At 43.3% G+C, this 20,655-nt stretch overlaps 1 protein-coding gene across 1 annotated transcript in view; it reads right to left on the bottom strand.

Moving 5' to 3' along the window:
* FNDC1 (fibronectin type III domain containing 1) overlaps window positions 1-20,655 on the bottom strand; it is a 62,002-nt gene that overhangs the window by 26,764 nt on the left and 14,583 nt on the right. The window contains exons 4-11 of the mRNA XM_045542326.1: window positions 19,054-19,260; window positions 15,078-15,176; window positions 13,449-13,566; window positions 11,364-11,551; window positions 10,390-10,497; window positions 7,533-7,721; window positions 3,541-6,153; window positions 1,722-1,822 (exon numbers count right to left, since the gene is read on the bottom strand). Of these exons, the coding sequence (XP_045398282.1) occupies window positions 1,722-1,822; window positions 3,541-6,153; window positions 7,533-7,721; window positions 10,390-10,497; window positions 11,364-11,551; window positions 13,449-13,566; window positions 15,078-15,176; window positions 19,054-19,260 (3,623 nt within the window). The remainder of the gene's footprint in view (window positions 1-1,721; window positions 1,823-3,540; window positions 6,154-7,532; window positions 7,722-10,389; window positions 10,498-11,363; window positions 11,552-13,448; window positions 13,567-15,077; window positions 15,177-19,053; window positions 19,261-20,655) is intronic.

Raw genomic sequence — 20,655 nt, 5'->3', positions numbered from 1 at the left:
ATATAATTTGTAAATTGTTTTAAGTTTCTTAAATACACAAAAGATGTTCAAAATATCTTTACCATTAGGTACATTATGTCTAATGCTGGGAAAGAGACAAGAACACAAGTGTCTATCAATTGAAGGAAGAGATTTAATAAATGATAGCCCATCCATGTGGTGGAATACTATGCAGCCAATAAAAAGGATGTGGGAATTCTACATATATTGACCTATGCTGAACTCAGATTACAGGGCTGATTATTTTGCAAAGATAAAAATATATTCATTTGTGTGTATATAAGCTTAAGACTGCAGAGAAAAAAATTCTGGAAGGATATACACCCAACTGTTAACCGTGATCATCACGGAGAAGTAGTTTAGGGTTGAGGATGCTTATTTTCTTTTTCATACATTTCAGAATTGTTTTAAATTCTTGCAATGAACATAGATTTTTAGTATATTAAAAACATGTTTCCATTTGTTGTTAATATTAAAATTTAATGTTGCTATAGCAAAAACAATATAATTTGTAATAATATTGCCTAATATACTATGTGTACAAAAATTTCGTATTCTAAGAAACTATAAAACTTGAAAAAGGCAATTATTGTCTTTATTAAGGAACAAGTTCATGCTTTTTGCTGGTAGTTCTCAAAGCATGGCCCTAGACCCAAAGCCTCAGCATTACATAGGAACTTGTCATAAACTCCGACACCCAGCCCCACCCAGACCTGAATTTGACAAGCCCTCCAGTGATCCTGAGCTGGCTGACATCTGAGAACCACTGCTCTGCACAGTCAGGCTTCTGGAGGAAGCCCGATGAGCAGGCCACACTGTCGGGTGCTGTTTCAGTAATTAAAACAAAGTTTATATAAACCCTACTTTTGAAATCCACCCCATTCTGTTTCAATTCAAAGTTGTTTGCAATGACATTTTGCTCTAGTATGCATTCTTCCTATTATAAATTTCTTTTCTTTTGAGAAATAGCAAAATGCATCTTTAGATCACCTATGGCTGAAATTTTCATAAAGTCCTTTAATGTTTTCCTAAATCGTATTGTTTTAAGGGGGAAGTTTTGACTGAGAATTCCAGCATAAATAATTTTTTTTATTCTTTGAGAATATATTTTTAAATCCCTGAATATTGTAAAGCATTCTTTCCATTACCCTCAACCCACCAAAAACCCCTAAACATTCATCTTAACCCTGAGCAGTTAAAGTTAATTTAGACGTACATAAAGTACTAATGCATGATTTTAGTCAAACAAATGTTGGAAGCTTCAAGAGATGATTTAATAAAATTGCCTATGTAATTCAGAGGGGTTTTTTTGTTTGTTTGTTTTTACTCTGCTTACTTTTAGAAAAGATTTGAGGCAACTGACAGAAAGTATGTATGATATTTGACTATAAACAAAAAATAAAAATAAAATGCGACTATCAGGACAGGGAAAAGATAAGTTCATTGAGATAAGTTCTTCGTTGGCTCAGTAATGGCTGTGGTTGGGCCATACGGTTGTTTGACCTTCCCCACCAGCCAAGGCAAATGACAAACAAAGGCCCATGCCTCATCTCCCTAGCTATAAGAAGAAAACAAACTAGTTACTCGGGAGAACAAAAGATCTTTCTGAGCATTGAAAGAAACCATATCCAAGTATCTTCACACATGAGTAGAAATGTTCACCATATTTCTTTTCTCAACAGCATGAAAACAACTTCTATGTGTAAGGAAATGTACCCTACCCACTTTGTTCCTTGAGGGCCATTGATAATTCTTTGTCCATTCGGTTTTCCATTACTACCAGGAAGAGCCTTCCCTTCTACATTTGGTCGGCCATTGTAACCTACATGGTACAAACAAACCAATAACAGAGCCTGGTAAGTTCAACGTTCAACATTCCTGGAAAGTTGGTTTCATATCAAACTGTAAGTAGTGACACATCATTTCCAACAGAAACACTAAACAGAATGTTAAACCAATAGTTCAAATATCTTAGATAATGATAGTCTTAAATTGTGACTTCTCCCTGGCAAATATGAATGTCTACTGAGAGTATAGTAAAGTTACAGTTTTCTGACAATACTGGGGGTACTAGCGTGCACGGCTTAAGTAAAACTACCACATAAAGCTTAAGCCCTTAGTAGCTACAGCTTTATTTTAGCCATTTGGAAGCTGGAGGGAGGAAGATTTGGAAGGGCAGAGAAAATTATCTCTAAAATGAACTAGAAGCTGTCCTGCTTTTCTCGGCATGTCATACTAAACATGACAACTATTTCTAGCTGACTCAGGTCCCAGTCATCAGTTGCCAAGTAGGAGTGCACAGTCCCGGCTCACAGCCTGGGGCTGCCTGAGAAGTATTAATACTTGCCCAGAGAGTAGGGAGAGGGTGCAGCAGTGCCCTTGCCGTTGTCTGGTCCCTCTCCACCTCATGTGGAGCTGTTTCTCTTCAGCTACGCTCTGCCCTGGTCCGGCCTCACTGCGCGTAAAGTGCTTGGGCTTCCTGATGGCTATGTGTAGGTTGGACACATTTCTCTCACTCCTTCATTCATTCATTAAATATTTATTGAGTTCCTGCTATGCTCACGGGAATGTTGAGTTCTACATCTATTACTGGGGTATTAAGTTTGCTTAAAATAGTCAATCTCAGTGGAAACCTGACTTTGATGGGGGCATTGTTCTATGTCTTTACATTGGACTAAAATAACAATATATTGTACAGATTAACAAATAATACATTCACTCAAGAATGTTCTATGTAGCCCCAGTTACATGCAAGGAGAGTTCAAGGAACCACTTAACTGAATGCAAATTTATGGTAAATACCTTAGACCCTTCTAGTCTACATAGACTGCAGTTCATAGCTGTCTATGCTCCATCTTCTGTTCTGGAAATACAAGGCACACATTTGCCTGTGACCTTTCTGAGTGACAACCATTTTCTGGAGGTTTCAGACAACATTCACTGTTTGCAATGTCTGAGCAATTCATATCCAAGACATTTGAGTTTGTCCCAGGGTTTGTTCGATTGAGAGTTTTGTATGAGGGAGATGAGAACAAGAACAAGATAAGCCTACTGCATATCTAATTCCTTACTGTGGATTCCTTCAATACATGCTAGCACTTGAACTAAGAAGAATCTAACATACAGGAACCTGAGTTTGGCATCATGGCTGCAACACATTTTCACAGATTAAGAGTGTAAGTTAAGAAACTCAAATAGGCAGTATGGGAGAGTGAATGACAGAGGGCTGTGCAATTAGACCATTTGGGATTGGAATTACAGCCAACTCCACAGCTGTCTGACTTCGGGCAAGCCACTCATGTCCCTGGGCCCCAGCTTCCTCATTTGAAAAACAGGGGTCGTGATGCAAACCCTAGAGACAGTTAACAGGATGAAATAATATTACTCGTGCAAAGCTCTTAACACAGTCCTTAGACATAGTAGATGCTAAATAAAATAAGCAGGAATTGCTTATTTTATTCATGGCTTCAAGAATTGCCATGAACACTACTGAGAGCCTTTTAAAAACAGATCAAGCGACTGTTTTTACAAACAAATTACCTTGTCTGTAAGAGGGTCTCCCAGTCTGGCGGGAGAGAGGGTTCCGGAATCTCGAATGCATCATCCGCTGGCGCAAGGAGAGCATCGGGGTGGTGGAGTAGCTGGGAGGGGCGCGGGTGGCGGACCGCGGCCAGAAGGGGGTCCCCGTGACGGGACTCTGGGTGGCAGGGCTCCGAGGTGGCAGTCGGGGAGGTAGGTGGGAGGCCCTTGGGGGGCTGCCTGGAGGTGGCGGCAGAGGTCCCTTCCCGGGAGCAGCGCTCTCTTCCTGCGCTGGGCTCCCTTTGCGAGGAGCCAGCACAACGGCAGGCTCCCGCTGATCCTTGGCGAGGCTCCCATCAGCATATTTGCTGCCCTTGGGGGTGGAGGAAGAGGGCCACTTGGACACAGAAGAAGACAGAGGGTCTTCCTTTCCTCCTTTTAGAAATCCCGCGTCCTCCTGCTCGTCCTCCGCGGAGACTGACTGCTGGGATTTGGACGGCAGGGGCCGCCTGGAGGGAGGCTGGGTCTCCCCGGGTGTGGCCTGGTCCGCGCCGCCCTCCTTCTGCCCCGCAGGGGATCCTGCCCTGCCCGGGACGCGGGCGCGGGTCTGGGGCCCGCCGGGCCTCGACCAGGAGCCTGCGTGTCCGCTCCGGAGTCTGTGGTTCGCACTCCCCGCCGGCGACTCCACCGGACGGTGCTCGGGCAGGGGCGGGGCGGCGTCCTTGGCGCGGGCGGGGGCCCCGACTTCCATGCTGTCGCCCTCGTAGCTGCTCTGGGAGTCCTCATCCTGGCTCCGGCGCCCAGTGTGCAGCACCCCTCGGGAGCTTGCGGTGTGCGGGTCCGAGAGGGAGGGGGCGCTGCCCTGCGACGTGGGGCGGGGACGCCCCGCCGGAGCTGGCGCGAGCTTGGGCTGGGTAAGTGACCGCCCCGCGTCCTTGCTCTGGGGGGCCGAGGGCTGGTGCTGGGACGTGGAGACGGGTGGAGGGGGCTGCCTTTCTGAAGCCCGGCCTGGTGTCATCCTTCTGGGAACACTGAGCGCAGGGTGGTGCTGTGACCGTGCTACAGCAGGACGCGCAGAGGACGGCTGGCGGCCCAGGGACACTGGCTGCGTTTTGGGAGAATGGCCCTCCACGTCCACTTCTGTGCTCTGTTGAACGTCCTGTGCCTTAGAGGACAGAGAGGAGGATTTGCCCTGAGAATGTGCATCTGTCCCTGCGGATTTGGAGTTCTCTGGGATGGGCTCCTTCCGATGCAGGCTGGCCCCTCTCTGGGGGCTTCTTCTTAGGGGGTCCCATCCCCGAGAGGTGGGCTGCCTGGAGGAGGAAGGCACGTGGTCATTTACCACGGTGGCAGAAAGTGGCTTCTCATCCTCCCCATCTCCATGGATACCTGAGCCAAGCCTGGGGACGGAAGCTGGGTGAGAGTGAGCCCTAGAGTGGGCTCGGGACGGCACCGTGGACTGTGGGGGGCTGGAGGGCTGCAGCCGGAGGCCCCGGCCGCCGCCAAACCTGTTTGCAAACCTGCCGTTGGCGGCAAAGGGCCTGTGTCTGAGCAAACCCAAGTGTCCGGAGGCAGGCCGGGCCCGCAGCGTCTGGGCCGTGGCCTCCGCCGGCCTCCCGCCGTCTTGGGCATCACCGTCACCGTCGCCTTGGCCATCAGAAGCGTCTGCTCCCTCAGAGACCTGTGTCCTGGAGGAAGATGTGGTGGACCGTGACGGCGCGTTAGAGTGGGCGGCTGGGGCTTCATGACCATCCCTCCAGGCCCCGGAGGGCGGAGGACTCAGGTGTGGTTGGGTGGGCAGCAACCGAAATGACCCCCGATGGGAAGGAGAAAGTCTCGATGGCGGGGCTGAGGCGCTGAAATCTTCCTCCATGGCCGCAGAATGCGGTGCCCTCCACGCCGGTGAGGCTGGTTTGGTGCCATAGTGCGTGGCGCTTCTGTCCCGCAGGACGCTGGAGGCAGACTGGCGGCTGGGCGACAGGGCCGGCCGGGGCTGGACCGGGCTCTTGGGAGGTGGCTGCTGGGCGGACGTGTCCTTGGGGTGGAGGGAGCCTGCAGCTCGCTCGTCCTCGTCTGGGTCCACCGAGTCGTTGTCAGCAGAGCGGGCAGGCGGGTTGGCGGAGGAGCCCCCAGAAGGACGGTGAGAGGTGCGCTGGGTGGCTGTGTGGCGGACGGGAGAGGCCGCCGAGGAGGAGCGGGGGTGGGCGGTCAGCGAGGACCCACGCTTATCCGCCCCGTCCTTCCGGGGCAGCACGGGAGTCCTGCCAGAAGCCACCGCCGGGTGCCCATGCCTGCTTGGTGGCCTCGGAGTTCCCATCCGGTCTTGGGTCTCCGAGGGGGAGGCTGGAGGGTCCTCCAGGGAATCCAGCTCCTCCTCCTCGGTGACTTCTGTCGACTGAAGATCCAACTCTTCAGGCTTCTTTGGGCGAAGCGGGAGTTTTCTGGGCAACCCACCGTTAGCCAGTATCTTGTTCTTCAAGTCAAGAAGAGGGTCCTTGACATTTCTATCTTGGGGAGAAACAGGCAAATGAGTGTGTTTTGAGGAAGCTGCAGCTTTGGGAGAAGATGAGGGAGGATCGGGTTTTTGAGATTTCCAATTACCCTCCGTGTTCTGCTGAGCGTCACTGCTCCTGGCTACAACAGATTTAAAGAATTGACTGTCAAAGAAGAAATTCAAAAGCTGTGTGACAAACAGTGAGTATTTAAGACGGCAATGTGGGGGCATTTCAAATCAGTAATCATAGTTGATAACTTCTAATTCCTTAGAACACTGAAAACTTATTTTCCCAATGATAGTGTTCTTTTTTAAAGCTCTATCTTGCTTTAAGTAACAGATATAGCCCCAGAAAATATATGTGAATTGAATATCTAGAGATTGAATTGGATTATATCACAGCTTATCTGAAGGAATTCTTAAATAGTACTTTGAATTAATTCATTGATTTTGTAAATATGAAATTGTATGTAGGATTTATACATACAACTTATAACTAATTGTCAGGACATTACACATGCATTATAGCTGTTCTTAATAGGCATGAAATACATACAAACCTTGTGCAAAATACTCAGTGGTGATCTAGCTTCAAAACCACATGGGAATGCGTTGTGTGTGACAAGCAACCTATTTGAAATTTTTGAGGGATTACGAAGGGTTCCCTATTCCCCCAACATGTCCTTCCTTCCTTCTTCCTTCTTGCTTCAAATTCCTTTCATAATAAATACATTTACAATTCTCAAATGAGGCTTAAAATAAAAAGGCTCCTTGGATAAGCAGCCATTATATTAAATGCACCCTACATTGCCCTGTCGAGAGCAGGATTGGCTGAGGGAAGAGCTCCTACAAGGGGAGGGGAATCTACACAGCAGTGAGGGATCCGCAGGGAGCAAACTTCGTCTATTTCACAGTTCTTCCCAGGACAAAATTGTTTCATGTTGCAGTCTGCCACGCGTCCTCACAGCGCAGAACCGAGGACAGTGCTGCCAACTTCTGGCGTAAATGTGGGGAAGTGGAAAAGAAACCCCAAACCATTCCACTCCAATTTTGGATCTTTAACTTGTTTGGTTTTGATACTGATCAGATAAGCTAGACAACTGAAATCCTTCTGAGTGAAGCCTCATTCCTAAATAATGGAATACAAACTAAAAATTTTAAATGCTCTGTAGAAATTAAAATGAGCTAACAATGAAAATTGTCACATTACCCTTGTAAAAGTGTTTTTTCCCTGTCACGATAAGCCCCAAATTAAACAGTGATATAAGATTAATCATATAACTTATACATCAATATTGTAATAACAATTAATGTTATCAAACAATCAATAACATTTTAGTCTTTGGGGAGACTAATTTCTAAAGGGACTACAAAAATATTTTAGAAATCAGTATGCAACTTAGCCCCCCCAAATCATCAACTGAACAGTTCTAAACCCAAGAGCATGATTCAAAGGAACAAAAAACAAATAGCACGAATGAAGATAGAGAGAAAAGAGAGCCACAAACTCAATGCTTACTTGTTGGCATAGCGACAACGAAGGCTTTGGAGTGAGGTCCCAGGCCCCTCCTGTTTGCGGCCCGGATTTTGAAAAGATAGCGTTCCCCAGGCTGCAGACCATTCACCAGGGCAGAAGTGGTGTCTCCAGGATAGGTGAGGGACTTTGCTCCAAATGGTTTGAGAGCCGGGGCGTAGGAAAGAATGTATTCTGAAATGATTTGGCAGACAGTTGGAAGGAGGAAACTGAAAACAGTCCTGTGTCCAGCAGACAGACTGCCTGGGCAGGATGAACTAGAACGTGCATTACTAAAATTAATACACTAGCAATACACGCCAAGTCCCCAGCTGGAGCATGAAGACGCAGCAGAAGGTGATTGCACATTCGACTGGGCAACCAGACAGGGCTATGCATTTAATTAGTTGGCACTTTGCGATCTTAAGCAAATTAAACATATGGAACCCAGGAGGCCAGTCTTCATACAATTCCCTAAAATACTTACACTTGTGGGTGTGGGTTTTTTAAATTGTATTTATTTACTAATTTGCTATGGTGGAATATATCCCAAATAGAAGAAACTAAGGAAAAAGAAGTGAACAACTGCTAGGAATTGATTCTGAATAGCTGCTGACATCTTCAAGAGTTTCAGTTTATTAAGCTGAGTTATTTTTATTAGCATATTAAATCAGAAAAATTCCATATTTGAAATATAATTTCATTTTGTAGGACTGATATAAGTTTTTATTCGATATATGCCAATAAGAATATTTCACAGTTTTTAAAACTATGACAAAAAGATGTTATAGTAAATAACAGATTTACAAGATATCTAATGTGTCCTTCTTTAATTGACTATATCTGTAAGTATGTAATACCCTTGAAATTTGGAAGCCACAGCAAGTTCAGTCCAAGGAAGTAAAATATCTCTATGCTCACATGGAAATATTGTAACATAAGGAAGTCATATTTTAAAACATAATTTTCACCTTCAGGTAAAAACTGTCATGCCTATTTTCCTTTCAAAGGACTCAAGATTTATAAAACTTATCAAATTAATATGAGTAGGAGCTAAGAAAAATAATCTAAATTACACAAAAATCAAGCAATTATCAGGGTCATGGGAGATCTTTGCTTTTCCCTAAGCTCTAATCTTTAAAAAGTACATTAATTAAAAAAAAATTTCAACCAAAAATGCTTTTGCTGCATTTGTCTGAAAAAAAAAAATCCACAGCATTCTTGTCTTATTAAAAATGAACAAACATCATTGTCTGTAAAATTTTATAATTCAGATTTTATATGGACTCAATTCATCTGGAAAAAATTTAACCATGTCAAATTATATTCTTCTATTATATTTTACATTTCTTATACACAGAAAAATGCCCCAATGTAATTATGAATTTCAATCTCACCACTACACCCTTATGAAAACTGTCTAAGCAGATAAGATACATGAATTCTTTTGGACATAAAAACTCAGTAGCTATTATTATTTCTGGGCAATATTTAATTGACTACCAAGGAGCTTCTTCTTTCACCAAAGAGCTATAAACTAAGATGTGGGAGAAGGGAAGAACAAATAAGTAACATGGTAATAAAGTCACTAGAGGTGCAATAATTGACTTTTTAAAACTAAAAAAAAAGTTTTTCAGCCAAAAAATATCTTAATTCAATTTTCAGAGACTTTTTCAGCATAACAACAATAATTGATACAGAGGGAGTCAATGTCCAAATTGTCATAAAAAGAATGATCTAAAGGGGCCAACTAAATATGTATTCTCTTCATTTGGTTTTGATTTATTCCAGTGGGAAACATATGAGCAAGAAGAATAGTACGATTTATTCCTAACAAACTGGAAAGTGAAAAAGCATTAAATATAGAAAATACCATTCCACATCTACCTTCCTTACCTTCTGTTTGTGCCATGAAAAGACATCCTCAAAGATAACTTATAGTTGAATACAAAAAATTTTAATTTTTTTCAGTTAAGAAATTCTCAAAGGAAATTAGTGGCAATTTATTGGGTTTCTTAAAGTTTACACAAACTTTTATAGTTTCTGGACATATTAGTCTTAAAGAAGTCTCCCAAAATCTAATGACAATAAATAATATTCCTTTCTTAAATACAAACTCCATTCCTTTCTACCCTTAGGGTACATTTGTATAGGCAATGCTAGGAAAAAACCTCAATATGACTCTTTAAAATGTCTCCAAATAGAATTATGAAAGGTTCTTGAATGTTTTGACATTAAAAAGAAAAGATTTGGTATTTTCAACAATTTTAAAATTTAACTAGTTCTGAATAGTTTATTTTTATTCTTTTAAATCTTCAGTATTTTTTTCTACTTTAATGTTATACTTTCCATGACATAAATAAATAAATAGATAGATAGATAGATAGATAGATAGATAGATAGTTAGTGACAAATAGGAAATAGATCCACTTTCCTGCATTTATTACTTCAGTTTTTCAAACCCACTTAATGTATTTATGGTCTTCTTAAAGATATTTATGGTCCTACAGGATTTCTGTAACTCTTACTTTCGTGATCTTCCTGGCACAGCGAAAAGATCCATGGCAGAAAAACCAGGGTGTTGTTTGCATGGGTAAAGGTTATGATGTCACACCCATGCCATTAAAAACACCCCTCCTAATAGCAACACCAAAAACCCTTCATAGGAAGATGGAAAGAAGAACTACCTTTGCGACTACCTGACCCTTAGTGAAAATCTTGCATGAAATATCCTTGTACCTAGGGTTAGCACCTCTCACCCGTATGTTGCTTTCCTATTTCTTTTTCAGGCACCAAAGCTGTGGGTAGAGGCAGTGTTTATCAGAATCCATGTATCTGACAGTTTACGGAATGAGATTCCTACCTTTCACCTTCCCCTCAGTCTCTGGTAGCGCATCCCAAGACACAGTGACAACTGTGGGTTTGCCGTTGACTGGCCAGACATTCAAGTTTTCAGGAGCTGTGGTAGGAGCTACAAATGAGAAGGAATCAAACATTTTAAAATGCCCTCGAGTCACCACCTGAGCTCCACACTCTCCACAGCCCCCATTCATGGAAAAATTGTCTTCCATGAAACTGGTCCCTGGTACCAGAAAGGTACCAGAAAGGTTGGGGACCACTGCCCTAGTGGATATCCTAAAAGTAAATGGCATGCAGTCTCTATGTACACATGTCTTACTGAAGAGCTACTGTGTTAATTTTTATTACACATGAGAGAAAATTCTGTACTTGCTCTTTGTGTAATACAGTGATTTATGTCACTTCAACCAACTTATATAGTGAGTTTAGACATATCTAGGGAAATTCTTTTAGGAATTCAGAATTTCTCTCATTGCTAAATATTGAAATGTACAAAGAAGATTAAAATCCAGCTCCAAATTTTTCTTAATAAAACTTTTAAAGATATGGTTTCAAAGAAAAGAATTGTAGACTTGGATACAAAACAAAATTCTCCCCCAAAATCAAACACAACCTCAGCCTCAGGAAAGAAAAGTCTCCTACATGCAAACGCCATGCATTTCCCAGGGGCATTCATGCATACAGTGATGACGTATGTGTGCTACATGCTGAGATGTAATGTGCTGCGCATGTAGGAACAGCATGAACAACCTGCTAGTGGAAAAGGCCAGCAAAGGGTACGACATGGACCCAAGGAAACAGTTCCCTAACGTCTTCACATTTGTACATAGAAACACGACCAAAATTTAGGGTTCATGTGTCTTTCAAAAATGCCTGTGCTAGCCTTTGTCACTATTGGCTTCTTAAGCTGTTTACTTTAAATCTTATTTTAGGAATAATTCCCAAACTGAAAATCTGAAGGCCATTTCAAATACAGACCAGATTCTGGTGTTCTTTGGAAGACTGATATACTCCATTTGCCATCTCGTTCACCCTGTGAAATCCGTACTGCAAATTCATATACGGTATCTGGAATCAGGTTCTCGATCAACACACGCCTGTTAGTGATTTGCTTGTAATCCCACCTGGCGGATTCTCCCTTTTCTCGATAGCGCACGGTGTACTGTCTATAATAAAATGCAACACAACAATATATCCAAATTCTCTGCAATTGAACAGGAGACCAGGTTCCTGCTGTTTTTCCTTCCCCATAAGTGATGACTTCTGGAGATAAGTAGGGAAATCAAACAGGAGAAAAATCTAAACTTTTGACTATGTTATTGGCTCAAAGAATTTACTTAAGCTCCAGGCAAAGATGTCTGTAACATAGGCCAGGAAAGATGGAGCTTGGTGTCTTTTCAAGACCAAAGTCTTAACTGCTCAAGAGACCAAGTAGAGATTGGGATGAGGATGGAGGGAAGGGATGGAAAGGAGACAGATTTTTATGAGGCCACCACCTTGTCAGGGGTGTGTGTGCGTTTGTGTCTGTGTTGGTGGGAAAGGGGCAATACTAAGGACCAGGAGGAACCCAAGGTATCTTGGATCTCCAGAGAAAAAGATTAAAAAACCACATTTCATGCCAAATCAGGCATGTTTTCTATAGGTTCAGGAAGAAAGGGAACATGTGGTTTTAAGTAGACTTATTGCCATGAAAAGGAGCAAAAATGTGTAACAAATAGAGCGGGACAGAGGAACGTAGGAAAGGAACTCCGGTGTGTGATTAGCAGGGAGAGAAATGCGATGTGACCCAACATGGAATATTCAACAACCCCAGACACCTGCATCACTCTGAGAGTTGCAAACACTGTTTACTGGATTCTTTTTAAAAGAAATTTTCTTTGTAGCCTCTCTGCAGTAGAAAGCACATGATCCATTAAAAATGTGCTGTTTGTTACATTTAGTAGGTCAGGAGAAGGTTTCAGTTGAAGACACAGCACCCCAATAACACAACAGTTCTGCTAAGAAAATGCAAGCCTTCTCTGGTTTCCAGCAAGATGTTGGAAATCAAAGCCCAGCGGCAATCAGGGACACTTAATGTTCAGGAAGGCCATACCGTTAGGGAGAGAATCGCTATGAATCTTCTGAGGTCTTTCAAAAAGTGCAGATGTCTTTTTCAATTGCAGACAGTGAAGGAAACTATCTAAAATGAATGACAGTCTATATATATATATATATATGTGTGTGTGTGTGTGTGTATAATCTCAACATTATGTTCCATTTACTTTAAAGTATGTTCCCTTTTCCTGGTTGCAGATAGGTTCAAAATTAATACATAATAAGTAGGCCACCAAATTTGGGGCTTTCTCTTGGTTATATAAACTATGCAGTCATTGAACACACACAATTTTGATGGATATATTTAATCTACCACTAACCAGAAATGGTGTTCCCAGTGGCCTTTTAACATATAAATTATTTTTATCTTATTACTAATTTTTCTTCTATTGCTATTGCAAATGAATATAGAAACCAGATTAGCACAACATCATGATCTAAGAGAAAATAAAGTGCATTTTATTATGCACCAACAAGCTGGACATGAAGCAATTCAGTATTGGACAAATGTCTAATAAGGAGCCACTAAGTGTGAGGCATTAGACAAATGCTCACCACTCTACAGAAAATCCACCTTACTGTGATTCTTCCTGGGTAACGGGAGGAATGGTAAGACTCCCCCCGAGATGGACCCTGCGCATGAACAGAATGTGAATGAAACAAGGCAACACGAATGGAAGCAAAGGAAGAAATGCAATCCAGGAGATTTCCAAACACAAGATCCAACTCTGAGCCAGTGCGACGTGAGGTCCTCTGTGTGTATGACACACGAGACCCTGGTCGGATTTGATTTGTCAGAAACATGTGACCACACTCAGGATTGACTACATTGCCATAAAACCTTCCACCATCGAGCTACAAAAGGGGCCGGCATCCATACAAATCCAAAAGTAACATCATTACTTGTCTTTTTAGGGCCAGAAAACCCATATCTCTCATACATAAAGACAAAGAAATAAGCAAATGTACCTTGATGCAACAACTTTCTTCTGTTTTTCCAAAACAGGATCCACCCAGGCCACAAGCACAGACTGGGATGACATAACCCGGACACTGATGTCTTTAGGTATATCCAGTTCATCCTCTTCTGAAATGACAACAGGACGCATAGAAAAGGCTTTCTCTAACAATGGGCTCTGCCCTGAGTTCCTCTGGATCTGAGTCTACTATTCACCCTGTATAATTTTTAGATTGCTTACGCTTAATGTAGACAAAATGAAATGGATGGGAAGTTAAGCAATTATTTGATTGGTCTGTGTAGAAAAGCAAAAGTCTCCACTCTTGCTTTTCTTAACCACAGCCTGAGGAATGGGCAGGTCACTTTAAAAGCTGCCCAACCCAGTCGACATACGGAACAGTACAAAGCAGGTGCTGGCCCTGGCCAAAGATAGTCCAGGGGACTTGGTATTTTCTCAATGCACACTGCAAGTTTCTGGGAAATAATAAACTTTTTATAGAAAGCAAGAGTTTAGGGGAAGAAAAGCTCAATTCACATTTCCTTGACGATTATGGCATGAAATGAAAATCTGGTTTCAAACAACTGCAAGAATCACAATGGGCTCAATGTCCTCACATTTTAGAATAGGTGATTCCATGGCAGATTAAAATTTATATTCAGACATAAAATAGAATTCAGTCTGTCAATTTCTTACGGAAATTCAGCTTTGTTGTTAGTAGAATATATCATAGTCATGAAGCTTATAGTCTTAGATCAATCTCTAACAAATTAAGATTTATAAGATGTCTTTAATATTGCTTTTTGGTCTTCTGGGTTTTTTGTTTTGCTGTTTGTTTGGTTTTGCGTATTTTTCTTTTTACTTTCCAGGGGCCACGTTTCTAAAGGATGTGCACAAGCAGGGGAAGGTGGAAATATTTACCCTGTTAGAAAAGTAACACAGGGACTTTTCTTCTGGCAGCAATTAATGAATAATAAAAGTGAAACATCATATATGTGGACTTCTTTATTTAATGTAAAATAAATTTCATTTTGTGTCATGAGTTCATGAAAATAATAGATTATATAGTTGTAGATTGCCTCTTTAAATTAAGCCACATGGTCCAGAAAAGGTATATGTAATTTGTTAATATACAAGTAATATAAAAAATATCTGTGAATGAGCATGGGAAAAAGTGTCCCTTAGTAAGTGGACAGTGATCAGGCTATCAGCAAACCATTATGAAATTTTTTCTTGCTATTCTCAATGCCATTTGAATGCAATTTTAGCTGAAATCACATTAGCATGCTATCCACACCTGCCTTTCTTTCTTTTACTTCATTCAGTGCATCACTGAGGGCAGCTTATGGGTGGACCAGACTATGCCTTTCCATGGGATAAATGTTTGGCTGCTCCTAACATGGCAAATCTACTGCACAGCGAAGCCACTCAAAATACGCAGGGAAATCTATTCTGTCACAAGAACACTCCAAGCTCTGCATATAAAAGTAGCATGCTTGCACCTAAAATATGACCGAGTCTGCCCTGTTGTTTCTTTTATCCTCAGAAACATTCATGTCATTCATCACCCTGCCAGCACCATTTCGAAACAAGGCATTCATATTAGACCATGGTTTGATCAAATGCATCCTTACAAACATACCTGAAATCTTCCGTTTGGTTAGGGCAGCTCTGTAGACCGGCTGGCTCCGCCCCTGGGAGTTCATGGACTGCAGGGAGACCACGTACACTGACTCCGAGGCTGTGGACCAGGGAGCAATGGATGAGATCCTGGGGCTTGGACCTCTTGGGAACACACATCCCCTGGGGGTCTGCGTTCCCCCTCCCCTTCCCTCTGCATTCCCACTTCTTCAGGGCAACGAAAGATGAGCCCAAGAACTATAGGAACTAAACTCAGAAAGAACACTATTATGTTAGAAAATGAGGAACTGATTTTTACCTATAATTCCTGAAAAATGAGTTTCTTATCAGCATCAAAAAGAGATGAGCAATGCTTTAAAAAATAAAATATCATATTTACCTACATAATTCCCCTAATTTATTTTTTACAATTTATTTATTTCCTTTTTTTTAATTTCAGAATATTATGGGGGAACAAACATTTTGGTTACATATAATGCCTTTGCATCGCCCAAGCCAGAGCTACAAGCATGCCCATCCCCCATACAGTATGCTAATTGTTTTTATTTATAAAATAGAGAACAGGGAGTTACTCTGTTTTTATCAGTCATCAGAAAGAAAGGAGTAAAGAACAGCAGATACGCTATGTTAATAGCCCAGAAGGTCTTTATTTTCTCGTGGGATGCTGTGCCCTTTGAAACTAAAATCCTCAGAACAGAGTCTCTGAAGATTTGCTAAGAATAAATGGAACAGTTTAAATGTATCCTTTATTTCTGGATGGTTCTTTCAGTCAGTTCCAACTTTTCATATACTTGGATTCTGCAGGGCAACCCTGCAGGGCGACCGTTGGACTGGAGCATGAAAGCATCTGAGTACACCAAGGAGTCCTCGCACCGACTCCTCCCTATACCGAGGGATGACTGTATTTGGGGAAAAAACTAAAATGCTGGAGTAAAACTTGTACTCTTGAGCACTGTGGAATCACAGAGTCTGAAACCCAGGTGAACCTCCGTTATTTTCTAATTTGACCTTATTTTACACATAAGGACATAAAGCCATAGCAATTGAGTGACTTGCCCAAGGTTACGCCTGCGAGAAGCACTCATAATCTTCCCTGAATCCAAAATTGCTAATGCCGAACTCTAGGCTCTACTGAAGAAGCCTCTTACTCAAGCTTTAATCAATTCAAAAATAAAAATGAGGCAACCTGACTGATTTCTAGTGCAGATAGTTGTATTACTGGGCAATATCTAGGTACATTAACAGAGGCTGACACTAAGATCCTAAAGGGAATTTAGAACACAGGACTCCTCCTTCAGGCATTGCAAACTGTCAGATGTCAGGGAAGAATTGACCTTTTGTCTTTACAAACTTGTTGAGTTAAACATAAAAGGATACCTGTGTTCACAAATCTCACATAGAGGGACCTATTTATATAGAGTGAACTGCTGTCTACTAATCAGAGATTTCAAGGGAAGGGGATGATATTTGAAAGCGGGAGAAGCTCATGCTGTGACATGAGGACATTATTTACACTAAGTCACTCACGTCTCACTCTACCAAAGGATTTGCAATGCATGTTTTGTGAAAGCGAGGGATCACATTTGTAACACTCGGATTCACAGAACATCAAACTGAGCTTCTGTACAGAGAGTCACTTCAGATCAGTTAATTTTTTGGTGTTATTGACAGTGGAATTGTGCCAAAAGTAAACAAAGAAAAAATCTGCCATCCGACCTCACGGCCCAGGAATATGTGTAAGTAACTACACGTGGAGCACAGTGCCCCATCCTTCATCCAGAACCACCAAGAAATGAATCCTTTCCCACAACTAAAATGTTTACATGTATTCAGTGTAGTGCTTAAAGTTCCTAGGTTATTTTTATGCCCAGATTCTTGATTTGCTGAGCTCTTGAAACTACACTTGGCCCAAGATGACCATTAAGGAAAAGTTCTCTCCTGCAGTAACTACCATAGCAGCTCTCGTGTATCAGTCTCTGCCCTGCGCTACCCCGTTTCCCATGTGACGAAGCCCCAGGAGGAAGCTCCTCTCCCTGTCTCCATTTCTCAGATGCAGAACAGGCTCAGAGGGCTGAGATGACCGCTGGGGTCACAGAGTAAGTGGCAGGCCCCTCGCAGGTCTGCGGGCTCCAACGCCAAGGCTCTTAATAACCACAGCTGAGGAGGGGCGGCCGCAGGCAGCAATCCGTCTCCTCTCCATGGAGATGCAATGAAGAGCATGCACTGGTGCACAAACACACATGCTCTGTATCCCTGATTACTGAATAAAGGGGGGAAATAAAATTTCCAAAATGACCCCGGCGTCACCAGCCAGAGCCAACACATGGGCCCACTTCCCGACCTCAAGTGTGCAGGGTGGCAGAAACACCCTGCCGTGACTTCTAAGGGTCTGTCGTAACCTCCTGAAGGACTCCCCACTTCCTCGTTCTTCAGTAGAACCCTGTTCCCGCTATCTCCTCTCCCCGGATGGTCCTGTGGCCCCTCCAGCTGCAGGACTTGCTCGAACATCACCTTCTCTTTGGGGCCTCCTTTGACCATCGAGTCAACACTGGCGCCTCTCCCGGGACCGTGCCTGACACAGGAGAGGCCCAGTAGGACGTGTTTCGTCAATGGCACAGAGAGTGGCGTTCTGCTGCCCCCACCTCAGGCCCACCTCCCACCCCGAGGCCTCTTAATATGTGACCACTCTCTGCAGTGCCGCAAGTTTGGTGGCATCTCTGTTACAAACAGAATGGAGTCCTATGCTCGATAAATAAGGAGACAGGCTCCCTGTGTCACGTCAGGTCCACTTCAACACCCCTGGAGGGTCCACTTGAGCCCCAGCTTGCCCACGCAAGATGAGCCAACCTTCCAGTGAGACCTCCTCCTCCTCGTGGTAACCTCTTACATCACTCACAATGGCAGTCCAGGGCTTTTTATGTGGTAGAAGTTCAAACACTAACATGTTCTACCAGAAGCCCAAGAGGCCTGTCCTATCCATGCAATCTGGGACTTGCCCACCCCTGACCTGAGGTCCAGTATTTTCAGGCAAAAAAAAAAAATTCCTTCCGCTATCCTCAGGTGAGCCAGTGGCTCACTACTGAAGAAATGAAAAAATAACAGGCCCCGTCAGATGAAAAACTTGTCAACATTCAATGACATTTTAACATGTGTAGTCTGTGAAAGACTCAGAACAATCAAAACTGTCCATTTAAAAAATGCTTCCCTACAGTGTCAGAAATGCATAAATAGTGGCTTTATTCTTTTCCTGATACCCTAGGTAGAATTTGGCCCATGGCACCAAAATAATACTGTTTTACCCACACAGTAAAACTATCTGAGGATAGGGGGTCGAACCCAGAATTAGGCAGACTCTGCCACCCAAGCAGGCCTGGACCGTACGGGTGCCCGCAGAGCCCGCTGCCCCCGGGGGGGGGGAGACATGAAGGGGCCCAGCCACACTTACCCGACGCTCTTCCCCATTCTGCCAAGTAGATGAGGGAGGCGGGGGAGAGACAGCTATTGACACGGTCTCCGCGTGCAGGAAGCACCAGGCCGCAGAGGGGGCCCGTGTCCCTGACCAGCCTGTTGCTGGCAAGCCCAGCACGGATAGGACCCCACCTGGGCCAGAGCCACACACGCAGCCCCGTCCGGCCACCGCGAGGGCTCCCTCCCTCGTCCCACAGCCACTGCCTCCTCCACCCACTAAGGGGTGGGGGGAAAGGGGGCGGCCTGACTTGCAGTTGCCCTCGGCTGCCACCATGTCCCACCTCCATGGGACCCGAGGTCCAGCATCCCAGGATTCTAAGACAAAGCTTCAAAGAACAAAACGACGAAGACAGAACTAAGATGGCAAAAGCATCAGCCCCGTCTCAAGTAATACCTGGAAAATGGACATTACAACTGAAATATAATGTTCTGTCACGAATGAGCTTCTAAATATTGAAACAATCACAAAGATCATTAAAACACTGAATGCCAATGAATATTAAACTCACCCAGCTTCTTAATTTCGTGTGTCCGCTCATCTCTCGTCAGTGGAACATAATTCATCTTCCGGCCACTCTCCCCATAGCCCAGGAGAAAACCCCGAGATCTGCGTGGACTCTTGGCTCCAGACAGGCGTGGCGCCTTCCACGCGACAGACAGCCTGTCGTCTGAGGACCGGACACGGACACGCAAGGGCTTGTTGGGCACTTCCTTTTCTTAAAGAAGACATGACACAGAGCCATTAGTTTAACACCTAGAATTTATGATTATGTATAAGAAGTCTCCCCAAACACTGAGCCTCAACAAGTATCCATTTTTGGTAACTAAATCTAGTAAGAACGTTTTTCTTCCCAAGGGCATCAACACTCCATCCACATGTTCCCCTCACATTTCATAAGGTCTCAAGAACTTAACACGAAAACATTCTATGTTGGGAGACGCTGGCCAGACATCTTGGAGGTTTGACAGTGTCCTCTTTCATCTAGCTCCTTTGGCCCCCGTAAAGCCAAAACTATATATTCTCTGGCAAGAGCTAAAGGTCAGTGTAAAAATATAGCCGAGACACATTATGTGCTATTTATAACTGTCCTCCAGAAAGCTTTTTCCCTGTAATGTTGAAAAGATGGGCTTTCCTTGCTTTTGCAATGAATCACTAGGAGCTAAATACTAATGACTTCCGTTAGGGTCTTAATTTTCCTTCCATGTCTAAGCCTTGCTCCTCCAGACAGATCCTGGTCATGCTACACCATCGCTGCTATCCTTGGGGTCTGTGGTTTCTTCTCACTAAATTAATCAGTTTTGAGAAATCCTCTTGCTAAAACCATTAATCTCAAGAAATGCTCTCATTGTTAACTTTTTCACAGCAATGCATTCTGGTGGCCGATACTTAGTGTCTAAAGTTTTGTTTTTACATCAAGTTAACAGCTGGCATGTTTGGGACCATACGACCTCCACCTTGCCCACTTCTAATGGTGGACCACATTCTAGCCTTCGTTTGAGGATCCAGTTGGGCCTAGAGGAATCTCTTTAATTGTGTAAGACAGTTACTTTCTAGGCATTCTCCCTCCACTATGTCCATCAACCCCATCATCAATTCTGACTAATTTTATGAGACTGAAAAGTTCCCAGCTAAGCTAGCATTTCAACACTAAGATATAAAAACAAAAACTAATATCATGAATTAGTGTGAGCTTCAATAACACAGAAATAAGTAGCCATTGGAGACGGTTATTCTGAAATGCCAGACACCTGGTTCCAGCATCCTGAATCTAACCAAAATGAACATTCATTTGTAGATTGGCTGGAGTTACCTAATCAGTCCCTGGGTGCTCCATTCCTAAACAGCCACGAGAGAACACCATGTCACGTTCAACAAGTGTTTCCCCCAATATACTAAGTAGTAGCTATTTAAAAGGTTTTAATCCAATAGTATAGTCCAGTAAAATGAGCAAATCTATTGAAAACACATGCATGGGCCTTATGTGAGTCAGCTAAACAATAAATTATTGCATGGAGATGGCACTCCCTGCCCTGGAGTTCGGCTCCAGTCTGGAAACCTTTCCAGCCTTGCATCTGGAATGGGAACGGTGCTCCAACAGGGCTCCTGGAGA

The sequence above is a fragment of the Lemur catta genome, chromosome 2 (assembly GCF_020740605.2).
Source record: "Lemur catta isolate mLemCat1 chromosome 2, mLemCat1.pri, whole genome shotgun sequence".
NCBI lineage: Eukaryota > Metazoa > Chordata > Mammalia > Primates > Lemuridae > Lemur > Lemur catta.
The sequence above is the reverse complement of the archived record's forward strand: the minus strand, read 5'-3'. Positions and strand labels throughout refer to the sequence as shown.